General features: G+C 39.8%; 3 protein-coding genes and 1 pseudogene across 5 annotated transcripts; 3 read left to right on the forward strand and 1 right to left on the reverse strand.

Moving 5' to 3' along the window:
• The first annotated feature begins 34 nt into the window (after window positions 1–34).
• Window positions 35–23,512, forward strand: LOC116305985 (18S rRNA aminocarboxypropyltransferase). Of its 2 annotated transcripts, none has more exons than XM_089036891.1 (8): window positions 35–250; window positions 19,206–19,235; window positions 19,502–19,566; window positions 19,685–20,021; window positions 20,703–20,772; window positions 21,641–21,756; window positions 22,448–22,526; window positions 22,990–23,512. In XM_089036891.1, the coding sequence occupies exons 1-8, from the start codon at window positions 142–144 to the stop codon at window positions 23,510–23,512; spliced, it is 1,329 nt and encodes a 442-aa protein (XP_088893017.1). In that variant the 5' UTR covers window positions 35–141. The 2 variants fall into 2 exon arrangements, with proteins under 2 accessions (XP_088893017.1, XP_088893018.1); XM_089036892.1 differs by having other exon boundaries at window positions 19,507–19,566.
• On the forward strand, window positions 295–5,555 carry LOC148906983 (uncharacterized). The gene has a single exon (XM_089036890.1). It carries the CDS (start codon window positions 600–602, stop codon window positions 5,538–5,540), a length of 4,941 nt encoding a protein of 1,646 aa, XP_088893016.1. The 5' UTR covers window positions 295–599; the 3' UTR covers window positions 5,541–5,555.
• Window positions 6,010–10,450, reverse strand: LOC148906984 (uncharacterized). Of its 2 annotated transcripts, XM_089036894.1 has the most exons (5): window positions 10,022–10,450; window positions 8,213–9,097; window positions 8,023–8,120; window positions 7,532–7,641; window positions 6,010–7,440 (listed from the first exon to the last, which is right to left on the reverse strand). In XM_089036894.1, the coding sequence occupies exons 2-5, from the start codon at window positions 8,236–8,238 to the stop codon at window positions 7,084–7,086; spliced, it is 591 nt and encodes a 196-aa protein (XP_088893020.1). In that variant the 5' UTR covers window positions 8,239–9,097; window positions 10,022–10,450; the 3' UTR covers window positions 6,010–7,083. The 2 variants fall into 2 exon arrangements, with proteins under 2 accessions (XP_088893020.1, XP_088893019.1); XM_089036893.1 differs by having other exon boundaries at window positions 8,023–9,097; window positions 10,022–10,449.
• On the forward strand, window positions 12,901–17,884 carry LOC148906985 (uncharacterized; annotated as a pseudogene).
• Window positions 23,513–26,762: the final 3,250 nt, after the last annotated feature.

Raw genomic sequence — 26,762 nt, forward strand, 5'->3', positions numbered from 1 at the left:
ACCTAGACTTTCGCGACTTCCACAACGGGATAAATACAAAATGGCGGAAGAAGAAGAGCTTTTCACGTGTACTAGTGTTTGACCCTTTTTAACTTAATTCTTGTTTTTTTTTTTGGCTCATAAAAGGGTTATAAGGGTTATATGAGCATGGGTAAGCATAAAGGAAAAGGAAAGTCGTCACAAAGCCGACAAAAAACGAGTAAAAGCTTAAGATACGAAGAAAAATGGCAAAAGGATGTATCCAGTGAGACTGCGCCAGCGAGCCCGTTGTGCCCGCGGACATTTGTGCCTGTCATGCGCGCGCGCCCGCGCCAGTGACGCCTGTTCATTACTGTTGTTATTGGTCGGCCATCTTGCGACTACGTTTCATTATTAAAACTTGTTCATTCGTTTACGTCGTTCGTCGTGTTTACTGGCGTGGTGGCAGCGATTAAAGGACCCACGAACAACAGTATAAATACAACGATCAATAGCAGAAGTCTCGTAACGAGCCAACCTGTACGGTGGTTGGAAAACGAACAGCAAGAAACGTACACAAGAGCTTACGAAACACATTCACACGGCCTCATCAACAATCACCCAAACCATCGACTCCAAAAATGACTTCAACAAGAGCACCAAAACAATGGACACTGACTAAAAACGAGACAATCACTTCCTTCGAAGCATGGAGACAAAACCTACAGTATACATTATCTCTCGACGTAAATTTCGCATCCTTCCTTGGTGATACCGTGACGTGGCTAAAGAAATCTCGAGGCCCTCTAAGAGGCTTTACTGATGACGGTGAAGCAGTCCCTGTCGCTAGACGTCGAACAGCACAGCAAAAGTGTACCCATCTGGAGTTGATGCTTGGCCAAATCGCTAATTATTGCCCAGTTATCTCTAGAAATTCAATTGTCAAGAACTCAACATCTATCAACTCCATCTGGCAAATGATTCGCATGCATTATGGGTTCCAGTCCACCGGAGCACACTTTATCGACTTTAATAACATTAAACTGGAACATGACGAACGCCCAGAAGACCTCTTTCAACGACTGATGTCCTTCGTCGAAGACAATCTCCTCATCGCTAATGGCAATATCACCCACCATGGCGAGATTATAACCGCCGACGAGGAATCAACACCCAGTCTTGAAAATATGATCGTTCTCACCTGGCTTAGACTAATCCACCCGGACTTACCAAACCTCGTAAAACAACGATATGGCACGGAACTTCGCTCCAGAACCCTCGCATCGATAAAACCAGAAATCTCCCAAGCGTTGGACTCACTGCTTGACGAACTACGCACAGCCACTGATTCCAAGATACTACGCGCTACAGCGTCAAAATTTAGATTCCCTGCCTCACGTGAACCAAACAAATTGCCAAACAGTCGCCGCCCAACGACTTCCAGACGCCCCAGGTCATGCCCACTATGCAAAGAAGCAGGCCGCGCAGATCAACAGCATTTCCTAAGTAAGTGCCCTTACTTACCTCCTGAGGACAGACTCTTCCTCGCCAAGACTCGCTCGACAACCAACTATGAAGAGGAAGTAGAAGAAGACGACGATAACCTAGATCTGTACGCACCTGATCAAGTTGACAGTGAAGCGTCAGCCCTTCCGTCCGCACGTTCCATCTCCCGAAGGGTCAGCACCAGAAGGTCACCCCTACTCAACGCCTTCTATCGACAACACCCAGTGAGGCTGACCCTCGACACCGGCGCCGAAACCAGCATGATTAAAGCGTCCGTTGCCCAGACACTTGGTCTTACCGTCGAAAAGTCTTCCCAACAAGCATTGCAAGCCGATGGTACGACACCGCTGACCGTTATTGGCGAAGTACACGTCCTGCTCTCTCGTTCCAACAAGAAACTCGCGCTCGACGCCCTCGTAGTAGAGGACATAGATGTTGACATACTCGCTGGAATACCCTTCCTCATCGCGAACGACATCTCAGTTCGCCCAGCCACTCAACAGATAACTATACAAGGCTCCGAAACCATCTTGTACCACACCGATGAAAAACACAGCACTCAGGCTCACACCATACGCCACGCCACGTCGTATGTGTTACGTTCATCGTCGCCCACCACCGTTATCTGGCCTGGAGATTACCTAGAAGTTGACGTCCCCCCCGAGCTGGGAACTGACAACACTATCGCCATTGAACCCCGTAGTGATACGTCCCAACTCAAACGCCCTCCACCCAGCGAAAACCCATGGCCCCAACCACGAGTCATAGATACAGTCGGAGGTAAAGTGCGAATTACCAACACGTCCGACGAACCATACACCGTCCGACGCCACGACCACATCTGCTGGGCCCGCCCAACCGTCCCAGCGACTCCTCCCGAAGCGGCTCCACCCTCAACACTCCCCGTTACAGAAGTAAAGCCTACCCCGCCGTCCTCAGGCAGCGTAAGTCTAGATCCAGACAAGCTACTTACAAGTTCCATGCGTGACCAATTCCAGAAGGTCCTACAGAAATACGACAACGTCTTCAAACCGGACATTCCAGGGTACAACGGAGCAGCGGGCCATATAGAAGCCCGCGTAAACATGGGACCGGTACAGCCGCCCCAACGTAAAGGGCGCCTTCCTCAATACTCTCGAAACCAACTAATAGAGCTGCAAGAGAAGTTTGACGAACTGGAAAGAGACCAAGTCTTCCAAAAACCCGAAGATATCGACGTGGCAGTAGAATACCTGAACCCCTCCTTCCTCATAAAGAAACCCTCTGGCGGTCATCGCCTCGTCACTGCCTTTGCAGACGTGGGACGTTACAGCAAACCCCAACCATCACTCATGCCAGACGTTGACTCCACACTACGCACCATTGCACCATGGAAGTTCCTGATAAAGTCTGATCTCAGCCGCGCCTTCTACCAAATACCCCTTGCTAAAGAATCCAGGAAGTACTGCGGCGTAGCCACACCATTTCGTGGCGTACGCGTTTACTGCCGCTCCGCAATGGGAATGCCCGGCTCAGAAACAGCACTCGAAGAGATGATGTGTCGAGTACTTGGTGACTTCATCCAAGAAGGCTGCGTGGCAAAGATAGCAGACGACTTGTACTGCGGAGGAGCAAGCCCCGAAGACCTTCTACCTATCTGGGCACGGGTCCTGGAACAGCTTGACAGGTGCAACCTTAGACTCTCACCAACTAAAACGGTCATCTGTCCAAAGCCCACCACCATATTAGGATGGGTGTGGTCCCAAGGCAAACTATCTGCAAGTCCTCATCGCGTCGCGGTTCTTGCATCTTGTCCTCCTCCAACTACCGTCAAAGGCATGCGCTCTTTTATCGGGTCCTACAAAGTCCTTAGCCGCGTCCTACCAGAGTGTTCCTCCCTAATCGACCCCCTCGAAGGCGCAATCTCGGGTCTCCAGTCACAAGACAAACTTACGTTGAACGAAAGTCTTCTCCACAAGTTTAAAGCTGCTCAGCAGGCCCTCACGTCAACCAAAGCCATCGCTCTACCACGTCCATCCGACTCCTTATGGATCGTAACAGACGGCTCCGTAACCAAACGTGGCCTCGGAGCAACACTATATGTGTCCCGTGAGAACAACCTCTATCTTGCCGGATTTTTCAGCGCAAAACTCCGCAAACACCAAGTCAACTGGCTGCCCTGTGAAATTGAAGCACTGAGTATCGCCGCGGCCGTCAAGCACTTCAGCCCGTTTATAATACAGTCTGAACACCGTACTTGCGTACTCACTGACAGCAAACCATGCGTCCAAGCCATCAATAAACTCTGTCGCGGCGAATTTTCCGCAAGCCCTCGGGTAACATCATTCCTAACTACCGTTAGCCGATATCAAGTCACGTTGCAGCATTTGGCCGGTACGGCTAACCTCCCTTCAGACTTTACGAGCCGCAACGCTCCAGAGTGCCAAGAACCAACATGCCAGGTGTGCAGTTTCATCAAAGAAACAGAAGACTCTGTCGTCCGTGACGTGTCCGTTCAAGACATCATCGACAACACCAAGTCACTTCCATTCACCACGAGATCAGCCTGGCGAGAAATCCAAAACGGATGTCCCGACCTCCGCAGAGTCCATGCCCATCTGAAACAAGGAACTAGACCCTCGAAGAAACTGACTAACATAAAAGACATCAAACGCTATCTAAACGTAACGTCCATCTCCAAAGACGGCGTTCTAGTAGTCAAACGCAACCAACCTTTCACCCCCTCATCTGAGGCAATAGTAGTACCACGGTCCGTACTTGATGGTCTTCTCACAGCTCTCCACGTTCGTCTAAACCATCCATCTCGCAACCAGCTTCAGATGGTTGTACTACGCCACTTCTTTGCGTTAGACATGAACAGTGCCCTAACCAGGGTATCCTCGTCATGCCACCCATGTGCCTCCTTACGGAAGTTTCCAAGTTCTCTCGTAAGCCAATCATCTGAAGAACCACCCGACGTCGTCGGCATATCCTTCGCTGCTGACGTTATCAAACGACAACGACAAGCAATCTTACTACTCAGAGAGTGTTCGACATCCTACACCAACACTTGTTTAATACAAGACGAAAAGTACGACACCCTGCGCGACGCCCTTACACGCCTCATTGTGGAACTACACCCTTTGGACGGTTCAAGAGCAGTCATTCGAGTAGACCCTGCACCAAGCTTCTTATCTCTTAGCAACAACGACGGTCTAAAACACTTGAACATTTGGCTCGATGTTGGTCGCATAAAGAATAAGAATAAGAACCCAGTCGCCGAAAAGGCTATTCAAGAGCTAGAAGAAGAGCTTCTGCGACAGGAGCCCGGAGGTGGACCCATTACTTCTACTGGCCTCGCACTAGCAACAGCTCGTCTCAACTCTCGCCTACGCCATCAAGGTCTCTCCGCTCGTGAACTATGGACACAGCGCAGTCAATACACCTGTGACCAACTCCCACTATCTGACTACCAGAATATAGTAGCGCAGCACCAGAAGAGGTCCACTAACCATCCCCACAGCGAAAAGTCCAAAGACAAACACGGAGTTGCCGCACCTCAGCCACAGATTCGAGTGGGAGACATAGTTTATTTGATCGCTGACCGCGACAAACTACGTGCTCGTGACCGCTACATCGTTACAGAAGTGAGCGACCCTTGGTGTTACATTAAGAAGTTCACCGGATCCCAACTTCGCGCCACATCATACAAGGTCAAGCTATGTGAGTGCTATGCCGTTCCCGCTCCCCTCGCCTCCTCCCACACTAGTACTCAAGTAATCCACAACGATGCCGACGAAGACTTCGCCACCGTAGACCCAACGTTAGCGTCAGAAGAACCAAGTCCACCAACACCCCCATCGGAACTTATCCGCCCATACGAAGTTGACTTACCAAGCTGGTGTAAACCAAACAATCAAGACAACGCATCAGAAGAAGACACCAACACAACCCCAGAAACAACTGAGCAAGACCCACCACCCTCGCAAGTCACTCTCACCGTCCCACTGCCCATCAACAACGAACTCAGCAGCGAAGAATCTCCCTCGAGACCACACACAGTGCGAAATCCTCAATTTCAGTCAACGGAAAGCTGATGGAATCGTAAGGATAAGTTAACGTTTCCGTTGCTTATTCATTTGTATAAGTTGACGTAAACGTGTCGTAATTTCATGTTTCCGTTTTACCGTAAATTACGGAAACGCACTAAAAACCGCACTCTGTTTCCGTTGAGTTTAAGTCATCTGAAACTCAAGTATACGAGTAACGTATACTCGTGTTTTGGTAGCTTATACTCATGAATAAGAGACTTATACTCATAATAAGAAAGGCTTATATACGCATCAATAAGAGCCGTATTGCTTTTTTATCAAGCCGCTACTTTTCATGATTGTGTGGTTTATATACTTCAATTCACTATTCACTTTACTATTCACTTCATTCATATCCTCACGCAACTGCTGCAATCCGTATTTAGACATTTATCCACGACGGGATTTAAAAAAAAATATTTTATTACATTTCATTTTATATATAAATATTACAATTGTATAAATTAATAGTCAATCAATAATGCAATAACTACTTTAGATTTAGCGATAACTACAAATCAAGCTTACAAATTATAGAAATCAAAATTGAAAACGAAAGAAATAATAAACAAATACGCGATATAAGTACAAATTGCATTAAAGAAAAAATGAACAAAAAAAAAAAAGGAATCACAAAAGCAAAGTATGCGAGGAGAAAAACGGACAATTCAATGCTGATGAATGGGCTGAGTTTAGCTTCTCTTATATAGTGTATGTCTTCTTAATTATGACAACATACTCTGACATATTTAAAGTATAAACATCAAAAGCGTGGATCACAAACAGTAATGTATAGTTATATTTTATGCCAATTATTTGACTAAACCATTTAATTATTTGACTGTGGACATCTAGTAATTTGAAGATCGCGTCCGGCTGTCGAATGTTTTTTCACTTCGTAATTATTTTGTTTTCCATATTTTAATTTGTACCATTTGTACTAAATAGTGAAAAAATTTGCAAGCTTTTAGGGTTTGTACATGTACTCTAATACAATAGAAACAATACAATAGAGCGATATCACATAAGCAATGTTTACATGCAAATGAGCTGCCCTGTGAAATAGCATGCTAATGAAGTGTGCACATGCTGTTTGCACTACTGAGCTTGTGGCTTTTATGGCCGAGAGACGTGTTGAACTTTTCTAACAAAAATGATAATGAACAAAAAACGGCTTTACACTGCTATATTCAATTTTGATTAAGTCCTTGAAGCACAGCAATATTTTTTGGATGTCGTGAATAATAAAAATTGCACCATGCATAGTATAGGTGGGAAAACAGTCCGATATTCACTACTGTTTAAAAATGAGATATGCGTGAATCATACAATTTTCACAGTATTAGAAAACAGTTCAAGTCCTATCGATCTTTAGTTTGTCAAAAATAATATTTCCAATACAAGGCAATTGTTGTAACGTTTTAGCTTACAAAACTCATCTGGTTCACTTCATTATCATGCTATTTCACTGGGCAGCTCATTTGCATGTAAAACATTGCTTATGTGATATCGCTCTTATACAATCGTAAAGGAGAAGACAAATCTGCCTTCATTCATTGCCTTCTCTGGCTGCCCAAGAAGGTATTTCCTTAGGCTTTGTGCGATTCGATTTCTCAGTTGCAATGATGGTCCTGGAACTAAGCCGTTTTTGCGCCGCTGTTAGATTCTTTTTGATATGATCATCAATCGCTTTTTTGATGTTATGCAATCGCGATCTTTCCCAGGACAGCCTACGAATCTTTCGAGGCTTGGGACCTGGGCCAGCTTCCACTTCCTCATCGTCACAGCTCTCCTCGCTTGACATGCACTCAAGTGCGAATGGCCCCTCTATTATCTCTTTTGCTTTTTCCCTGTCGCCGGTAGACAGCTCAACGGAAGCAAGAGCTTTTCTTTGTCTTTCAAGTTTCTGTCAAAGGAAGTATAGAACTATGTATTAATAAATATCAGCGGTGTTTTCAGGCAAGACGAAGGGAAAACATCTGATGGCACTCATTTACCCGTTTTTTTCGTTGTTGTTGTCGTAGGTTATTCCTATGCTCCATAAACTTCTGGTTTTTCCGTCTTGTTTGATCGTCCCTCAGGGATTTCCAGTACCGGTGAATAGAATCTGAACATATTATGAACAGCAACTGTAAGATTTACAATTGAAACACATATATATCGATAATTGTTAAAAATTCGCTGGATCCAATGCATTATGCTGTAAATTAAATTGGCATTGACCCTCAGTGCATTGCAGTTGAATAGGATTCTATTGGAGTTTGAAATGGACAATGTTTCGGCAGATATAAACACTTTCAAAAGTTGTGATTTTTTAGATCATAATGATAAAAGTAATTTAGGTTCGCGCGGAGTTAAAAATAGGGATTTCTTATCTGAGGGCAAGGAGATGTGCTTTTTAATTCATAGCGTCTTGTTTGCACTGCATATTTTCAAGTACCTTGAACAGAATTGTACAACTCGATACAAATATAAACATTAAATTAACCTTTTAAAGCGGATTTCTTCCAAGTACCATCTCCGTACAGACCTCTCACTTCTCTTCTAAGTTTTCGCGAGGTGTCCCTGTTGCTATCAGAGAAAAATCTAGGGGGAAAAGTACACGGAAAGACAAGAGAACAGAATTCAGCACAAAACATGCAGGCAACGTAAAGAATGAAAATGCACAGATGACTTACCGGAATCGTCGATGCTGTTCTGCCATTCAAAGACGGCTGAACTGCACCGACTAGCTTTCCGCTCAATGACGGATGGCCTGTCGAATGAGACAAACTATGCAATCTATTGATGCCTACATACACATGCTCTTCAATTAAAATGTCTCAATGCTGTTCTGCCATTCAAAGACGGCTAAACTGCACCGACTAGCTTTCCGCTCAAAGACGGATGGCCTGTCGAATGAGACGAACTATGCAATCTATTGATGCCTACATACACATGCTCTTCAATTAAAATGTCTCAATGCTGTTCTGCCATTCAAAGACGGCTGAACTGCACCGACTAGCTTTCCGCTCAAAGACGGATGGCCTGTCGAATGAGACGAACTATGCAATCTATTAATGCCTACATACACATGCTCTTCAATTAAAATGTCTCAATGCTGTTCTGCCATTCAAAGACGGCTAAACTGCACCGACTAGCTTTCCGCTCAAAGACGGATGGCCTGTCGAATGAGACGAACTATGCAATCTATTGATGACTACATACACATGCTCTTCAATTAAAATGTCTCAATGCTGTTCTGCCATTCAAAGACGGCTGAACTGCACCGACTAGCTTTCCGCTCAAAGACGGATGGCCTGTCGAATGAGACGAACTATGCAATCTATTGATGCCTACATACACATGCTCTTCAATTAAAATGTCTCAATGCTGTTCTGCCATTCAAAGACGGCTAAACTGCACCGACTAGCTTTCCGCTCAAAGACGGATGGCCTGTCGAATGAGACGAACTAACTTATTTCATATGATTTGTTGAAAACGGTACTATACCCTTCTTGAAAGCTCCATTCACTAAAGTCAGCATTCTTTAAGAGCTGACGGTACACTTTGTGTACTGCTTTCTAAAAAATAAAAAAAAACAACAAATAATTGAATGACATAATATAGGAATAAACACCTTTTTTTGTTTTGGGACAAAACTCGCTTAGTTTTACGCTGAAAAATGTACGAGATGGTATACACTCTAGCGTGATATGCAATATTTTATTTTCAAGAAAAGCGTTCGTACTGTCAAATATATGTCACATCCATGATAGTGACTTTGCAAAGATGCAAAAATTATTATTATGTTTTTGGTAAGCGTCTTGGCAAAGAAATATATTTTAATTTCCTTTCATCGCATATCCGACGAGACTAAAACCTCATTTCATTCCAAATATTCGACATAAAAAATCATATTTTCGTTAAGTTAGTAACAACAATCAGTGTGATCTTAAACTTTGCAGTCTTTTTGATGTCAAAAATTTGATATCAAACTGATTTTCTCGAAGACAAAAGAAAATTAACGTGATATAGAAATTATGACATTAATCTTGTTGAAGTGATGAAAGACCGTGTAACAGTCGTCCGTAGGTAATTGACCACAGGAAACCCAAGTATAAATACTCTATTCTCTAGGTTGACATGATTATGTTTGTACGCCAGTCATAAGAACTATGGTTTTTACTGTACTGTTTGATTGTAATGATTTCTATAGCCTTTCGAGATTTTATAGGCCCGAATTGATGTCAAACATTGATTACTATTGACTTTAGTATGTTCATAATGTATGCGCAATTGAAACGGCTACTGATTAATGCACTGCATAAATTATAGATCTTAAAAAGCGCGCGAAATTTACCCAAGTAAGCACATTTTAATTGTAATCTAAAATAAACTCACTTTCCTCCTTAGCATATGTATCAATCGCAGAAATATAGACTGCATACAAGATAACCAATAAATTAGTCCTTCCACTAAGTATTGCAACAATTTAATTTACTTACAGAGCAGTCATGGTCGATGTTTTGCTTCTTGCTTGTTGTTTGCCTTCGCGATCGTTGATCTTCTATTCTCGATTCTTTGAGGGCTTTCATCTCTCCTTTTAGCAATTCCACCTCTCTCCGTAGTTCTTCAACAGTTGTTTCATCCTCAAGACCAATCATTTTGACGAAAGATAGTTTTAGTACAGAGAAATATATTTAGAAGCACGAATAAGATATTACCCGTACGTTGGTCTGAAACAACTGCATTTCCCGCCTTTTCTCGACGTTTGACGTCATCGGTTGTTAGAGGGTGGTACACAATTCCGGATTGAAATAATGCCCAATTACCCTATGCGTTCTCAGATGATTTACTAGTGTTATCATGAAACCAGTCAAGAAATACACGCGTTCAAAGGAGAAACGGTCACTGCGCCGAAAAAATTTAAGGAAAAAGCAGGCGTTGCGACGTGTACAGGAGTAGACAGCTGTCGTACAAAAGAAATCTTCAGAAAACATCAGTACACATCAAAGCGCACTGGATACAGTACAAGAGAGTGAAGACAGCGTAGTATCCACAGCAAATAGTACTACACATCAAACAGATAAAAAAATCAAACCCGACAAAGGTTTTGTTCTCAATCCGAACAATAGCCGTTTATTGGGTTCTACTTACGCAGGAAAGGTTTTGTTGGCAGCTAGACCAGAAATTGGACAATCATCGGCAAAGCTGAAGAGAAACTTCCGTTTGAATGAACCTCATCCTACTCAGCCAAACCCCACAAAGCCAACATCTTCGCTGATCAGCCCACGTCCGACAGACTCATTGAACCCCACATTGTTACAAGAATGTGACGAGAATATTATTTTAGGAGAAGGAAGATTTGGTATCGTTCGACTGATGAGGTAAAGAACTAATTTAGTAGCAGTCAAGACAATAAAGCAACAAAAGTACTGCTATTTGATTGAGAAAGAAGCGCAGTTACTTTCCAACTTAGATGATCATCCAGGCTTCCCGTACTTCTATGGAATTTGTGAAAAGAATGGAAATATACTGCTGGTCATGGAGTTTTGTGGAGAGAATGGCAAAGTGTTAACTTTGAATGGGGCTTTGCTAACAAGATTAATAACAGATGACAGTTGTTGGCCTACAATTATTTACTCGTTAGCAATGTCAATAGCTCATATGCACTCGAAAGGGTTTATCCATTGCGATATCCATGGCAGTAACGTATTAATGTTTCGAAGAAATAATGTGTGGTGCCCAGTTGTTGTAGATTTTGGAAAAAGTATTCACACACATTCAATGCAACCACGTTCCCGTAACACAGATAGGGATCCGGAAGATAAACAAAGATATCCTCATATTGCCCCGGAATTGTTAGATGGCACAGCAATAGCAACTGCTATAACTGATGCTTACAGTTTTGGACTGTTAGCTAGTCGTATATGCCGTAAGGTTAGATCATGTAAAGTGTATGAAAAAATTGCTAACGAATGTTATACCGATGATGCTGTAAAGAGGTTATCAATCCAGGGTTTTATTAACAAATTCGATTCATTGCAAGAGAAGTAAACAGAACATTCAGACAGTTCTTTACACAGAACTTTGAACTACTGCATGAACTATATTAGATTTTCTACAAAAAAAATTATTTTCTTTATTGTAAACAGTCATTGCTATATGAAATAAAAGTAATATATTTTTTTAAAAATTAAACGCGGGTGTGTTTATCTGGCAAATATCAAAATACTACACCTTTTGCTGTTCCTTAACCGCAAAGGAATATTCATTGGAGCGAAGAAGCATTGTCATTAGAGCGAACAGGCATACAATAAGGCGAACGGAGGTGGGATGGAACTTTCATTAAGAAATTTAGCATTGAATTTGACAATCATGAATATGTTTGCGTAAGTTCATTAACGTTTTCAAACTTTCATTAGCGTTTTGGTGCAGACAATAAACCACAACACACATTTAATACAATGTTTTGGACATTTATTTACGCAATACAATATAAGTATATTTTCCACTAGGAATTTTAGGATTTTAACTGTCCTTTCATTTTATATTTTTTACAAGCCGTGAATATTATTTCGTACAAACAAAGCGCCCTTAGGTATAAATATCAGTCAGTTTTGAGTTTTTTAATCCCTCTTTTTTGGATATTGCAATGGTTCAACAAATAAACCAAATTCCAAATGAGTCAGACTAGCGTCTTTTGAGTGCCTATGAAGATCCACAGAAATGCATACAATGGTACAACCACATGTAAACATATCGTCCAAGATGTTTAAATAGAGAGCAAATTCACTTTTTTGTCTTTGAAAATCTACAATCGTAAAAGCACAATATACTTATTTGTATTGCGTAAATAAATGTCCAAAACACTGTATTGAATATGTGTTGTGGTTTATTGTCTGCACCAAAACGCTAATGAAAGTTCAAAAACGTTGATGAACCCACGCTAACATATTCATGATTGTCAAATTCAATGCTAAATTTCTTAATGAACGTTCAATCGCACTATTAAGACTCCGTTCGCCTTATTGTGGCTGTGTTTTCACTAGGACAATTTAAACTAGCTTAATTACGACACCGGAAATAAGGCAAAGTTAAACTACCTAGCAAGATGGTTTAAGTTGTCCTACCAAATAAATGGGCCAATCACAGTGTTATTCTTGAAAGGTGGGAGTCGGATTAAAACACCTCCAGGAATTTTACGCAAGTTAACATTTCTAGTGAAAACGCAGCCTTATGCCTGTTCGCTCTAATGACAATGCTTCTTCGCTTCAATGAATATTCCTTTGCGGTTAAGGAACAGCAAAAGGTGTACAGTGACATTTCTGTCATCACCTATGGGTCAATAGAACATGTATTTAAAAGTCTTTATTGTATTTTTGGCGTGTTGTGAGAAATTTTAAATCGAGCTCTGTACTAGCTTTTGATTGAGATTCGCTAAGAGTTTTTGACTTCTAGCTTTAAGTTCCATTACGTATACACATAAACCGAGCACTAGTTTAACCGATGTCCAGTAGAGCTTCAAAACGCCCTTCCTCTGGAGGTGGCCACGTGCAAAATTCAATTGATTCCAAGAGACGCAAATGTGGACATTGTCAAAAAATTCTCAGCAAAAGACAGTTTTTTGAACATAAGCGAAGATTCTACGACTATGCGAAAAACATTTGGACGACGGACGTTGAAGAGTCAGCAGTAGATAATGAGGGATCTTCTGGGGCATCTAAAAACAGCGAAGGCTTTGAATGTCCTCATTGTGGACAACGGCTCGGTAAGAGTCAGTATTATGAACACAAAAGGCGTTTTTACGATGCCAGTAAGAATATGTGGAATTTACAAAAGCAAGCAGTCACTAGTGGAGTTATTGAAGATTTGCCTGGTAGCTCAAGTGAAGGTAATGATTTTGAAAGATTGCGAGATCGATTTGCGCGGAGCTGGCCGAGCGAGTTATAATCTATCAAATGTATCGTTGTCAGTAGTATATCATTAGGCCGGTATTGGGGAAGAAAAGAGAGGAGAATGATTTTGGATTGTAATAAGGAATTCCGATTGAATGATGTTTCTTTTGAAAAGCGGGGTACGGACTCTGTGTACTTTGAGAAATCGTGTTATGTTCAATGCTGGTATAAAAATGCCAAACTAAAAAGTAATTCAATAACAGCAGTTCATGAGTGTCAGTGTTGGACTACCCGTGGAGTACGTAGAATTAATTTGAGAAGACTTTTCATAAGTTTTACCACTAACAAATTCTGGGGGGAAAATGCGGACATTTTAAAGATAAATATATTTAAAATCTTTAAATTCTTCTCTCTCAATCTTCTTTCAATTATTTTTTGTTTCAGATGAGACTTGTACACTCCCAACAGAAAATAATGCTTCTAATTACGACCGGACACTAACTTCAGGGTAGCCTATCCTATCCGAGCCGAGCCGAGCCGAGCCTAGCCGAGCCGATCCTATCCTAGCCGAGCCTATCCTATCCGAGCCGAGCCGAGCCGAGCCTAGCCGAGCCGAGCCTATCCGAGCCGAGCCGAGCCGAGCCGACCGATCCTATCCGAGCCTATCCGAGCCTATCCTATCCTATCCTATCCTAGCCTAGCCGAGCCTATCCCTTCCTATCCTATCCTAGCCGAGCCAAGCAGGCCAGCGACGACGAGCCGAGCCAGCGAGCCGAGCCGAGCCGAGAGCCGAGAGCCGAGCGAGCCGGCGAGCCGAGCCGAGCCGAGGCAGAGCAGCCGAGCCGAGCGACCAGCCGCCAGAGCACCGAGCCGAGCCGAGCCGAGCCTACCGACCGAGCCAGAGCCGACCGAGCCGAGCCGAGCCGACCAGCCAGCCCCGAGCCTAGCCTCCTATCCGAGCCTATCCTATCCTACCTATGCCATCCTATCCTAGATCATCGAGCATCCTATGATCCTATCCTATTCCTATCCTATCCTATCCTATCCTATCCTATCCTATCCTATCCTATCCTATCCTATCCTAGTATATATTCTATTCTATTCTATTATATATTATATTAGTAATATCTTCATTTTAAGCGGATTTAAATAAATCATGCATTACGTGCGTACATGCCTAAGAACGGCCAATTTTAAGACCACACAACATCCGTACAGATTCAGGTACTGATAGATAAACTTTTGTTATATGGATTTGGAAAAGAATCCAATCATTGATTATTCATGTATCAATTATTTTTGAATACTAAACCAGATTATTTTAATCATTAGATCAATATATGACATCAGGATCAGTCGCGGCATCGGACGACTCTTCAAGCGAAGAAGAGGTTTGTTATACAATGAAACACCTTCGCCCATGTTGCTATTTAGCAAATTATTTACAAAGTGAATTAAAAATAACATAATCAAAACGGAAACAATTTGCAAAATGGAAGTTTCGCTCTGTTACTTGCGAAACGGTTATTTTTAAGTGAATGTACACAAATTAGTAAAAACTCTTGTTCCGAAAATCGGACGAAAATCTTGATTTGTGTCATATACAAGCTTTCAGTCATTAGACAATTTTCGAAGGCTTCATTGAAAACGTCAGTTCATTTTTGCCTCAGTGATGACTTTCTACATCCAGTTCTGAGATTAACATTCGATAATTTTGGCTTATTCAACATTCATGAAACTAAACTAAACGGGCTGATAATAATAGAAAAAACGTTTGTTTTACCTACTTTTAGGACGAGAGTGATGAGGACAAACATGATTCAGACTCGAATGCTGATGAAACGCCTGAACATTGGGATGAATTAAGTGAAGAAGATTTGCGCGATATCATTGATGAAGAAAATTCCGATGGCACTGTAAATCACGTCACGGAGGAGCAGTTTAGTATCAACGATAGGCAAAAATCACGCACATTTCTAACGTGGCTCCTATATTTTATTTTTCTTTGGCAATACTACAATCTTATCAGTGACAGAGGTATCGAAGGTCTTTTGAAGTACCTAAGTGCACTACTTTCCAAAGTAGGCGAAGGATTACCAGCAAATGCAGGATCTGACCTATTGATTTCCTTGGCTGGACTTATACCTGTAACAATGTATTCTCTGAGACGATATCTAGGTATAGACAGGGACAACTTTCAAAAATTTGTGGTTTGTGGAAAGTGCACAAAGTTATTTAAAGAGCAGGACTGTGTCAAGAAGGTAAATGGTAAATACCAAGCAAAACTTTGCGACAATGTACTTTTTCCACACTCTTCAAGACGAAAAGCCTGCGGAGGCCAGCTAGTTAAAAAAGTTTTCCTGAATAATGGTTCAGTCAAATTTTACCCAATATATACTTATTGCTTTAGGAGTGTTATAGATTCGTTAGAGACGATATTGAAAAGACCAGGATTGAAGGAAAAATGTGAGGAATGGCGTGAACGAAATGTTAATGAAGATACATATGCAGACGTTATGGATGGAGACGTTTGGAAAACATTCCTAAAGTATAAAGGACGAGACTTTTTAAACCTTAAACACTCTTATGGTTTAATGCTGAACTGTGACTGGTTTCAGCCATTTAAGAGACGCAGTGATTATTCTATAGGAGTTCTGTATTTGGCTTTGATTAACTTACCAAGAGCTGAACGTTTTAAGAAAGAGAACATAATATTGGTAGGAATAATACCTGCATTAAATAAGGAACCAGCAACGCTTATGCATTTTTTGAAACCTATGGTGGACGAGTTATTAGCTTTATGGAAAGGTGTAAAAGTCAATGCCCATGGTGCACCAGAAGGTGGAATAAAGATAAGAGTTGCTCTTCTCTGTTGTGCATCTGATATTCCTGCTGCTAGAAAATTATGCGGATTTCTATCACACGCTGCACACAAAGGATGTAGTCATTGCCTAAAAACCTTTCCTGGGGGTTTTGGAGAAAAGAAGGATTACAGCGGGTTTACAGATCGGGACAACTGGCCAAAAAGAACAGATGAGCAGCATAGACGAGATGCTCTTAAAACCACTAGATGTAAAAATAAGACTGCACAGAAACGAATGGAAAAAGAACTTGGAACAAGATACACCGAATTGTTACGACTTCCGTATTACGGTAGTATCACAATGTGTGTGATTGATCCGATGCACAATTTATTTCTGGGTACTGCTAAGCACCTTTTTAAACTCTGGAGCAATAACGAGCTTTTTTCAAGAGAGAATATTATTGAAATCGAGCGACGTATACAAAACATTAATTCCACTTCTGATCTTGGTAGATTACCACATAAAATTACAACAAACTATGGTGGTTTTACAGCTTCTCAGTGGCAAAACTGGATTCTTTATTATTCTTTGTATTGTCTCGAAGGAATTCTCCCAGAAGAACATTTGAACTGTTTACAAACTTTTGTAATCGCCTGCCGGCTACTGTGCAAGACCTCTATTTCGAAAACTGATATCTTTTTAGCTGATACTACTAGACTTTGCAATAAAATTTGAAAATCTTTATGGAAGAGAAGCCGTTACTCCGAATATTCATCTACAAATGCATTTAAAGAAATGTGTTGAAAACTATGGAAGTGTGTTTGGTTTTTGGTGTTTCAGCTTTGAGCGTTATAACGGATTGTTAGGCAACTTTCACACCAATAACAGGTTCATTGAATCACAATTAATGAGGAAGTTTATTTGCATGAGCAGCGCTGCAGACTTGCAGTATACATTGCCGAAAGAGTACAGCGAAGTTTTCTTTCCATTTTGCAAAGCTCTTCTGAGGGATGCTAAAGTGGATAATATTCAGGAGGAAATTAATCAAGATAGACTTTCTAAATTTAAAATCGCAATACGAGGATCAATAGAAAGCCTTACAGATGTGTGGACAGATTTTAGTGACGTAGCATTGCCAAATAGCTTCGTGATCTCTTCGTTTGACAACGACGACTTATTCAACCTAAAAGAAATGTATAGGAAACTTTATCCAACAGTGAATTTTGACCGTCAGCGAGTGAACCGAGCCTTTAGAAAGTATAAGTCAGTTACAGTATTCGACGAAAGACTAGGTTCAAGATTTAACACACGTCTTGATTCTTCAGGAAAGATCATGGCCTCATGGGCAGGTAATGGTGGAATAATTGAGGCAACATCTACTGGCAGACCCGGCTTTGTTTTGTTTTATTTGTGCCATACTATTGTGATCAATGGAGATTAATTAACTCATATTCTTGCAGCCGTTCAATGGTACCAAAAGAATAATCATATCACATCATATCGCAATCCATTAAGTGTTTGGGAAGCAAAACATTTTGAGGAACCAGGGCCAGCAACATTCATTCCAGTTCAGAGAATAAGCTCAAGGTTTGACTACGGAGAACACAGAAGCGAAAACCAACATGTAATCGTTGTCTCACCCCTGATTAGACACATGTTTCAGTAATGAAAATTATTCAAAAAAATACAAAATGAATGTTTTATTCATTAATTTATTATTCAGTCTTTCTTTCTTCCTTTCTTTCTTTCTTTCTTTCTTTCTTTCACAAACTGATCCATGCCTCAGAACACTTTGTTTAATTTTAAACATACTTGATTTACGTTAATCCAAAGGTGCAAGAGCGGATTGTTATAAGCCGCTTGCTTCGCTTTTTCGGGAACTAATTTAGTTGGAAATTATTTTTCAATGTTCAGTAAATCAAATCAAAATTAAAGAAATAGAACCTCTGATGCTTTTTTATGGTATATACTATCACTTCATTTGTTCTTCTTTTTCGAATAAAGGTGAAGACCTAGCATTTGATAAATATTGCACCGAACTTCAAATCCTACACCACTGAACATATTTTTGAAATAGCTGCAAATTATATCTGTCAAAATTTGTAATTTCTCTTGCAAAAATATAACCCTTTCCTCGAAATCTAATATAAAGAAAAACTTAATTAAATGGCAATGACACAAAATAATGTGTTTTAAGTTGTAGTTCGCATAAACGAAGTTAAAAAGACAAACTCAAATAGGACGAAACAGCGCTGCTGTTCACCAAATACTGGCTATTTCTGCATGGCTTTTTGGCAAGCCGTTTTAGTTTCTGCCTAGTATGATTCAGTTATTCAAAATATTTTATGATTTTCACTTTAGCTGATTAGACCTTACATAGATCCTTCGTAGACCTTCTGCATTTTCTTGCACGATATCGATCCATGCATATTTTATATTTACATTTAACTGTTACATTTTTTCTAAGTGTTCACAATTATATTCAATTTCCGTGTGCCTTAAATGGAACGGAAACATGTAGCAATGTGTATACGGCGTTGTTTCCCTTAAACGCTTAACGGAAATGTGAAGGAGGACTGGCTTTCAGAAAAGTGGATTTCCGTACCCGTAAATTTGACGGAAATTCCAAACTATCAAATTTCCGACAATATTTCCGATTTCGGAAATCTGTAATTTCGCACTGTGACAACGAACACGCAAACCCCCAGCCTACCTCAAGGACTACTTCCTATATTGAGACATTATGCGACCTGTAGATGTATGAACCATAATAACTTTGTTATCCAGTTAATTAACAGAAAATAAGGAAGAAGAAGATACTGCGCCAGCGAGCCCGTTGTGCCCGCGGACATTTGTGCCTGTCATGCGCGCGCGCCCGCGCCAGTGACGCCTGTTCATTACTGTTGTTATTGGTCGGCCATCTTGCGACTACGTTTCATTATTAAAACTTGTTCATTCGTTTACGTCGTTCGTCGTGTTTACTGGCGCTGAATACAGTGGAGTCTACGAGAACTGTGGTTAGCTGTTTGTTTGTTGTATTAAGCTTATGGCTAATTTCTCTTAAACCTTCTCTTTGATAAAAAAAACTGTATCATTAGAGCTTAACCAACACTCTACCTTTCAATTTAGCAGTGAGGAATTGTCTTCTTATATATACGAAGTGCTGATTATTTAATTTTAATGCTGTCTTCTCTTGGGAATGACATGTGCCCTATTATTAAGACTTGAGCTTGTTTTGTCCCGAAAAAAAAAAGCACAACTAAACTAGGTGTTATTTTCTTAGCACAGGGAGGAGCAAGTGCGCAGAAAGATTATGGCCGTGGACTACCCTTTCCTTTGGCAATGTGGGTAAGTTTTGCAAGCTCTGTTGTCAATGCGTAATAAAAACATACATGTATACTTGACTGACATGTTTGATGTTAATATTTTTTCCAAAACAAAATTTGTCTATGATGTAACCATTCAGGATTTGGAACATTGTGACCCCAAAAAATGCTCTGGGAAAAAACTTTCAAGACTAGGATTCATCAGGACTCTCAGAATATCCCAGAGTTTCAAAGGCATTATTCTCAGTCCTGTTGGAACACAATGTCTTTCTCCAGAAGACAGAGATATTGTAAGTGCTCATGGAGTTGCTGTGATTGATTGTTCTTGGGCAAAGCTGCAGGGTACGCCATTTAAGAAGATGCACGGAGGTTACCCTAGGTTGTTGCCTTACCTTGTTGCTGCCAATCCTATCAACTATGGACATCCTTGTAAACTCTCTTGTGTCGAAGCTTTTGCTGCAACTCTATACATCACAGGTATTTGTATGTACTTTATTTACTTGTTGGTTCTCTCTTTAAGAGCTTTTCTAGGGTTCTCTGCTCTTCCTTCCTTAGAAATACTTCAGTTTTGAATTCTCTGTTTTACAGGGATTGCGTTGATTTTCTATGGGATTATTTTGAGTATTCATTCATTTTAGTAGAGGTCCATGTTGTTGTAGTTATGCATTCTTTACATTACCATTAGTATTTTGAAAGATTTGGAAACTAAAATGAGGATAATCCTGCAAAAATGAGTGTGTGATCAAGGTACATAGCAGTATTTGACTAATTTGAAACTAGTCTATTTTACAGTGCTAAGTGCTGACTACCTTGAACACTTCTACAATAAGTTTTTGAATTCTTTTTGACGACTTTTTGACAACTTTTTGACATGGTTTAATTGACCTTCTTAACACTAAATGTTTAGCACTTCACTTTGATGTTTTGCTATCGTTACATCGATGTACAAACTCCACCTATCCAACCATAAAGGTGAAGTGCTGATGTCTAATTGGTTAGCGGTAAAGAGCACAATAAATTAAAACTTGTCAAAACTTTTTCAAAAAGAATGTCAAAAAGAAATAAAAAACTTGAGGAAGTGTTCACGGTATGGCGCGTAGCACACCAACTTCAGAGCTCAAGACAATATTTTGTTTTAACCTTATGGTTCATTTTTAGGTTTTGAAGAAATTGGAAGAAACATCCTAAGAGTATTCAAGTGGGGGAAAACATTCTATACACTGAATCAGTAAGATAAAAAAACATTGAGTCTATTTATTATACCATAATTAAATATGTAATATTATGCAATAGACCATCACCAAAACCTCCCCACAGCTCAAACAATCAGGGAAGCATGGGTGGCGTAGCGGTGAGAGCCCTCGCCCTTCACCAATGCCAACCGGGTTCGAGTCGAGTAATTCATTAAAGTAGTCTGTTGTTTGTAGCTAGTTTGTAGATCTCATGTGGCTGTTTCAAGGCCATGTTCCTTATCTGAATTGTCCCCTAACAGGTACCAATGCGTGAGGTTGTGGTTCAAGCCTCCGCCAGACCAACACTCAGGGTCTTAAAATAACTGAGGAGAAGGTGCTGCCTTTGTAATCAGTACATCTGCAAATGATTAGACCTTCAAGTCTTCTCACTCAAGGACTTTAAACTGTAGGCCCTGTCTTCTAACCCTTCCTAACCTACAGTAAAAATGGGGGACATAAAAGAACCACTGAGGACGTAAAAAGAAACCCTGACAGCGACCACCCTCAGTGCCTACACTTCATATTAACCATCTCTCATGTTTGTAAATTGCATAAAAAGCAATCTGTCATTCACAACTCCATGTAAAGTGCCTTTGATTATATACACATATAAAAGGGCGCTATATAAATAATAGTCGTTATCATTATAATCATTATTATTAATGGACTTGGGCATTGCTGTCAGTAATTCCTTAAAGTAGTCTGTTGTTCATAGATAGTTTGTGGATCTCATGTGGCTGTTTCAAGGCCATGTCTCTTATGGGAACTGTCCCCTTACAAGGCCTTACCAATAGACTATTGAGAAACTCTCCCCTCCTATCCCCTCACAGTAATTACTAACAATAATTTAATGTTTGACTCTAGGGAACTTTTGGACCTTTATGCATCTTGCCAGAACAGCAAGGAAGTCATTGAAGGACAAAACAAGTGGTTAGAAAAGTGTGAAAGGGAAAAGAGCGAAGCTCATGCTTCATTGCAAGGTACGTGCAAATCTGAAAACCCTTGAGTCAGGAAAGAGAACTACAGTACTAAATAACCGTCAGATAAAAGTCTTTTGGTTTTATTCTCGACTTTCACATCCCCATAATGCCTTACATTTTTGGGGGGTAACCAATCAAAAAACTGTCCTAAATTGAAAGGTTTCTCAATTGAATTTCTACTATACCTGCTTTTATCTGTACAATACTGATTAACATTTTATTCTAAGTTATTTTTGCATGTGCAGATGATCAAGAATTTTGGTCTTACAGAAAATGTATTGACTTACGAAAAAAAATTTAAAATTTACCTTAAACGTCTTCAAGCTTCTATCTTATTCTGTTTTTTACTTCTTCATTTTATCTTTGGATACCAAACAAGGTATTGTCAACATTGTCTAATCAGCCTTCAGCAAAATAAGTGGGTTTTTACCCTCTGGTTACCCCCAAAGACGCAAAGGATTATGGGCATGTGAAAATAGAGAATGTTAAATTTTTAAGTAATATGATGTTTTATGCAATGAGTTACATATTTCTCACATGCTGATTAGCTTTGTTTATATGTTATCATTAAGAGGATAGTCAAGTATGACTCATGGATACTTTGACAATCTAATGATGCAATTTATTGTCAATAAGAGGACACACTCATAAAATAATGTCAGTTTGTTAATTTGAATTGTATGCTTTTTAGACATGACAGATATTGACATGGAGAAAGAACATTTTAATCCCAATAGATTAGTCACTTCTTCACAGTTTGAGTATGACAGGTATGTAAGAAATACTCTTGTATAGAGGCAGCCATGACAGGAGGCAGGAACATCAAATTGACTCTGAATTACATGAGAAAAACGTCAGCTTCCCAGGGGAGGAAGACTCTATTGTTGTTCCTCCTTTATGTCATGACAGGGGCATAACCAGGGATCTTGCAGGGGAGGTGCACAGGCAATGATTTGCAGAACCAAAAAAAAGGTAACCAATAAAAATAGCAGAACCGAGAAAAAAGGCAGAAAAAAAAAAGTAACTAAAAAATAGCAGAACCAAGAAAAACCGACAGAACCAAACAACCTGTGCAACCATTATACAAAGAAATGATACTCTAGGAAATGATATGTGGTCTGAAGTGGGAAACAGTGGATTATGTTTATTGGGTTGTTGAAAAAGATATCAATGTGGAAACTATGACATACAGCTGTAGATGTCCCAACCTTATAAATATCCTTTTTATCGTAGGGAAGAAGAATCAGATGATGATTATGATGATGATGATGATGATGATGATGATGATGATGATGACGATGAGAATGAGGAGGGCCACATTGATAAACATGACAATGAAGAAAGTAATGACAATGATTTCAATGATGAAGATGATTGTAAACGAAGTGATAACAATGGATATCATAATGATATTGATATCAATGACCATGGTGTTGATGATGATGATGAAGATAATGATGACATTGTAAACCAAATGAAACCTTCCATTGATAACGACAGCACACAATCTGCAACCAAAGTTAACAAGGATAAAAATGTCAACAACATAAATGACATACACAAAGATGATGAAGACGATGATGATGATGATGATAATGATGATCAATACCTATCTGAACCTAATTATAACGACACCACAGATATTCCCAACGAAACAAAAAATGAAATTCAAAGAACTAACGATACAGGGAAAAAATTGGATAGAAAATTTGACGGTAGTGAGATTCAGAGCTTGAAACTTGAAGACAGAACTTGAAACCAGCTACACGTATTTGGTGGTTTGCACTGGTTTTTGAGGAAGCCTTTATTGATGAAATGTTTCCAGGACATTAAGGTAACTCAAAGGAAAATATTGTATGTCTTTGTCCAATATAGTTGTATGTATATTCAGATTGATTAAAAAAATGAAATATATTTTTTTAACTGGTAGTGTTTTTAGCTAGAATTTAACATTTGTTTCTCATAGACAATAACTTCTCCAGGGTGCACACAGGTCCTTGAAAACTCCTTGAATGTAAAACTTCCTTGAAAACTACTTGAATGTGCCTTTTAGTCCCCGTCCATACTTGCCCGAAAATTTTTGTATCCGCAAATTTTTTTTTGCGAATACGAAAATGATTGCGTCCACACGCAGCGTATTCGAATCGTTTTCACCGTCCACACGTGTCCGTTTTCGTAAAATTTCCGGATACGGATACAAAAATTTCCGGACATGTGTGGACGCAACCCGTATCCGAAAAATATAATTTGCGAAAACGAAAATTTCCGGATACGTGTGGAAGGGGCCTTAAGATGTCCTTAAATTTACATGAATCATCCTTGAAAAATAAAGCAATTGTCATACACTGATTATACAAATAATAAATTTCGTAATATTCCCATGTAAATTCCTGATAATAATGGAAACTGACTGCAGACTGGGAGTAATTAAGTCTCTATGCATGTGCTAGAGCGACGTGAAAGTTTCTGCTCTTTGGTCCATTTCCCGTTATGAAACGAGGTCAAAAAGGATATTTTGCTGTCCTTGAAAACATTGCAAAACTCCTTTAAATGTCCTTGAAAAGTTCTTGAATTTTTTTTAGGGAATACCTGTGTGCACCCTGTACGTTTACCATTGAGGGGAGATCTGAGGGATTCGTATTAGGAATATATTCATTTATTCTACTTGAGGGATAGTCATTATTGATCGGGGATGGCTATAATTATTAGATAATAACAAAGAAACGATCTGTAATGTAATTGACCTAATTCACTATGACGTCACTGCTTGTTATGTGGGGGATAGAATCGCCAAATCCAATAGAAAATTCAACAAAATTTGCTCCTACGAAACATTTTAAAGTGCACCTACACCCTATTTTTTTCCGATCTGGAGTAAAACTTTAAGGCACAAAAAGCAGATTTTTGAAAAAACTTTTTAGATCCATCAAAACGGGAATTTTTGGTGCTCTGACAAAGATTGGAAAATAGACCATTTTAGCCGAAGTAAGTGAACCATGGCCGTAATTACAAAGGAGATTGGGGCGAGTGGCGTGTGACGTCACCACAGGCCAACACAACCAAAGATTACCACAGATTCTATACAGATTTTTGTAGACTATTCGCTTGCTTTTATCAAATTTCTTAAATACGTTTTATTTCCAAACTCTAAAATGCCCAACAAATGTGTAGTTTGGGGATGTAGCAACATTCCAAATATTCCTGAAGGGATTGCCCTTCATAGTATTCCGTATTTTAATGATGAAAGACCCGAGGCCAAGAAGCGAAGGACTAGACTACTTCTCTTCGTGGATTGATACGGGTTTTAGAACAATTTTCGGTGAATTAGCGTTGATTTGACCCCGTCCGACGACCAAGATCCTTTGCGTTTAAGCAATAGATTGCTGAAGATAGTTTTGATGTGACGTCATAGTGAATTAGGGCAATTGAATGGGTTGTTATTGTTCTCTTATAAGTATGAGTCTCATCTAAGCGACTGTTGATCTTGATTGTTTTGATTGATTGTCTAAGATCTTGTCACCTCGTGGTTTACACTATAGGTGTTTTGACTTAGAGTAGAGTCAGACAAAGTTAGAGAAAAAGTCTGGAGCCACGAGAGAGAGAGAGAGAGTTAGGAGGGAAGGAATCCAGATTTCCTTCCTTCCTTCCTTTCTTCCTTCCTTCCTTCCTTCGTTCATTCGTTCATTCGTTCATTCGTTCGTTCATTCATTCATTCGTTCATTCGTTCACTCATTCATCCATTCATTCGTCCGTTCATTCATTCATTCATTTAGTTTCCTTTTGGTTTTCTTTTCTTTCTCGTTTTCTTTCATCGTAGTATCCGTTTTTTTTCTTTAAAAAATATTGGAATTTTACTCATTTATTCGTTCATTCATTCTTCCAAACATTTTTGTCTCACATAAGAGGACAGACACAAAAGACTGATGTCTATTTGTTAATACAACCACAGGGAGCCCAATTTAGATTAAAGTGAATGGTGAAATTAAAATCGAAAAAAAAAAAAAGTAATTACTTCCCAAATTCGAGGTCAAGATGTCTTCCGTAATACGATAGAGTAAAAATATCGATAAAAAAATGCACTAGAACATTTTATTTTTCGCGCGCGCCGCTTTGTTTTCCTATAGGATTCCCCTAAGGTATCTAATGTCGCTCTTATATTTATGGATCATCATTCATTTTATTCAAAATTGGGCTCCCTGTGCAATAATAAAAACGATAAATACTTCTCATTTTTAGCGATAAAAACAACCAACGGAAAAAGGTTTATCTGTCTGTCCACTTGTTCTTCCTTTTCACCTACGTCATGAAAAATTGTGCCAGGATTTATATAAAACAAAACTTCCACAGGCCGAAAAATTAGTCAAAAATATATATCTCAGCCAAAATTCTAGCTAAAAGAAGTTTAGATTCCTAGATACAAGCGATTGTATGCCCATAATGTAGTTGAGATGTATGGGTCCGCCATTTTAGTGTCTTATTGAGGGACACCAATATGGCGGCCAAATCACGAAGTTTAGAAATAATGTTTGTACTGCAAACATTAAAAAATTTTAATAACAAAAATCATCCAAATAAACTTCCCAATCATCTACTAAGTTAAAAACGTATTAATTCCATCAAACTTCCCAATTTTTAATGCTTTGAAAATGCGTGACAGGATTGCGTGACAATAGGACTCGCAATAAATCCACAACCAAACATCGATAATACAAGATTATTTTGGTAAAACTTGTCTTATAATGCTATGAATAAAATATTCGACAAACGGTTTTGTGGGGTGAATACTTTAGTTTTTTGATGACGTCACGTGAAAACAAAGAATTGATGATAAAAAAATGACCAATCAGCGCGCGAAAAATTTGTAAGTTATCGGAAAATTGTTAACCATACCACTCGGAGCCAACCAAAAAGGGCCGTTGCTCCGTCCACACTTTTGTATCCGCAAATTTGTTTTTACGGATACGGGTTGGGTCCACACGTGTCCTCAAATTTTTGTGACTGTATCC

Source organism: Actinia tenebrosa, unplaced genomic scaffold, assembly GCF_029948245.1.
Source record: "Actinia tenebrosa isolate PJP-AT-01 unplaced genomic scaffold, QUT_ActTen_1.0 PGA_scaffold4__44_contigs__length_22323623, whole genome shotgun sequence".
NCBI classification, from domain to species: Eukaryota; Metazoa; Cnidaria; class Anthozoa; order Actiniaria; family Actiniidae; genus Actinia; species Actinia tenebrosa.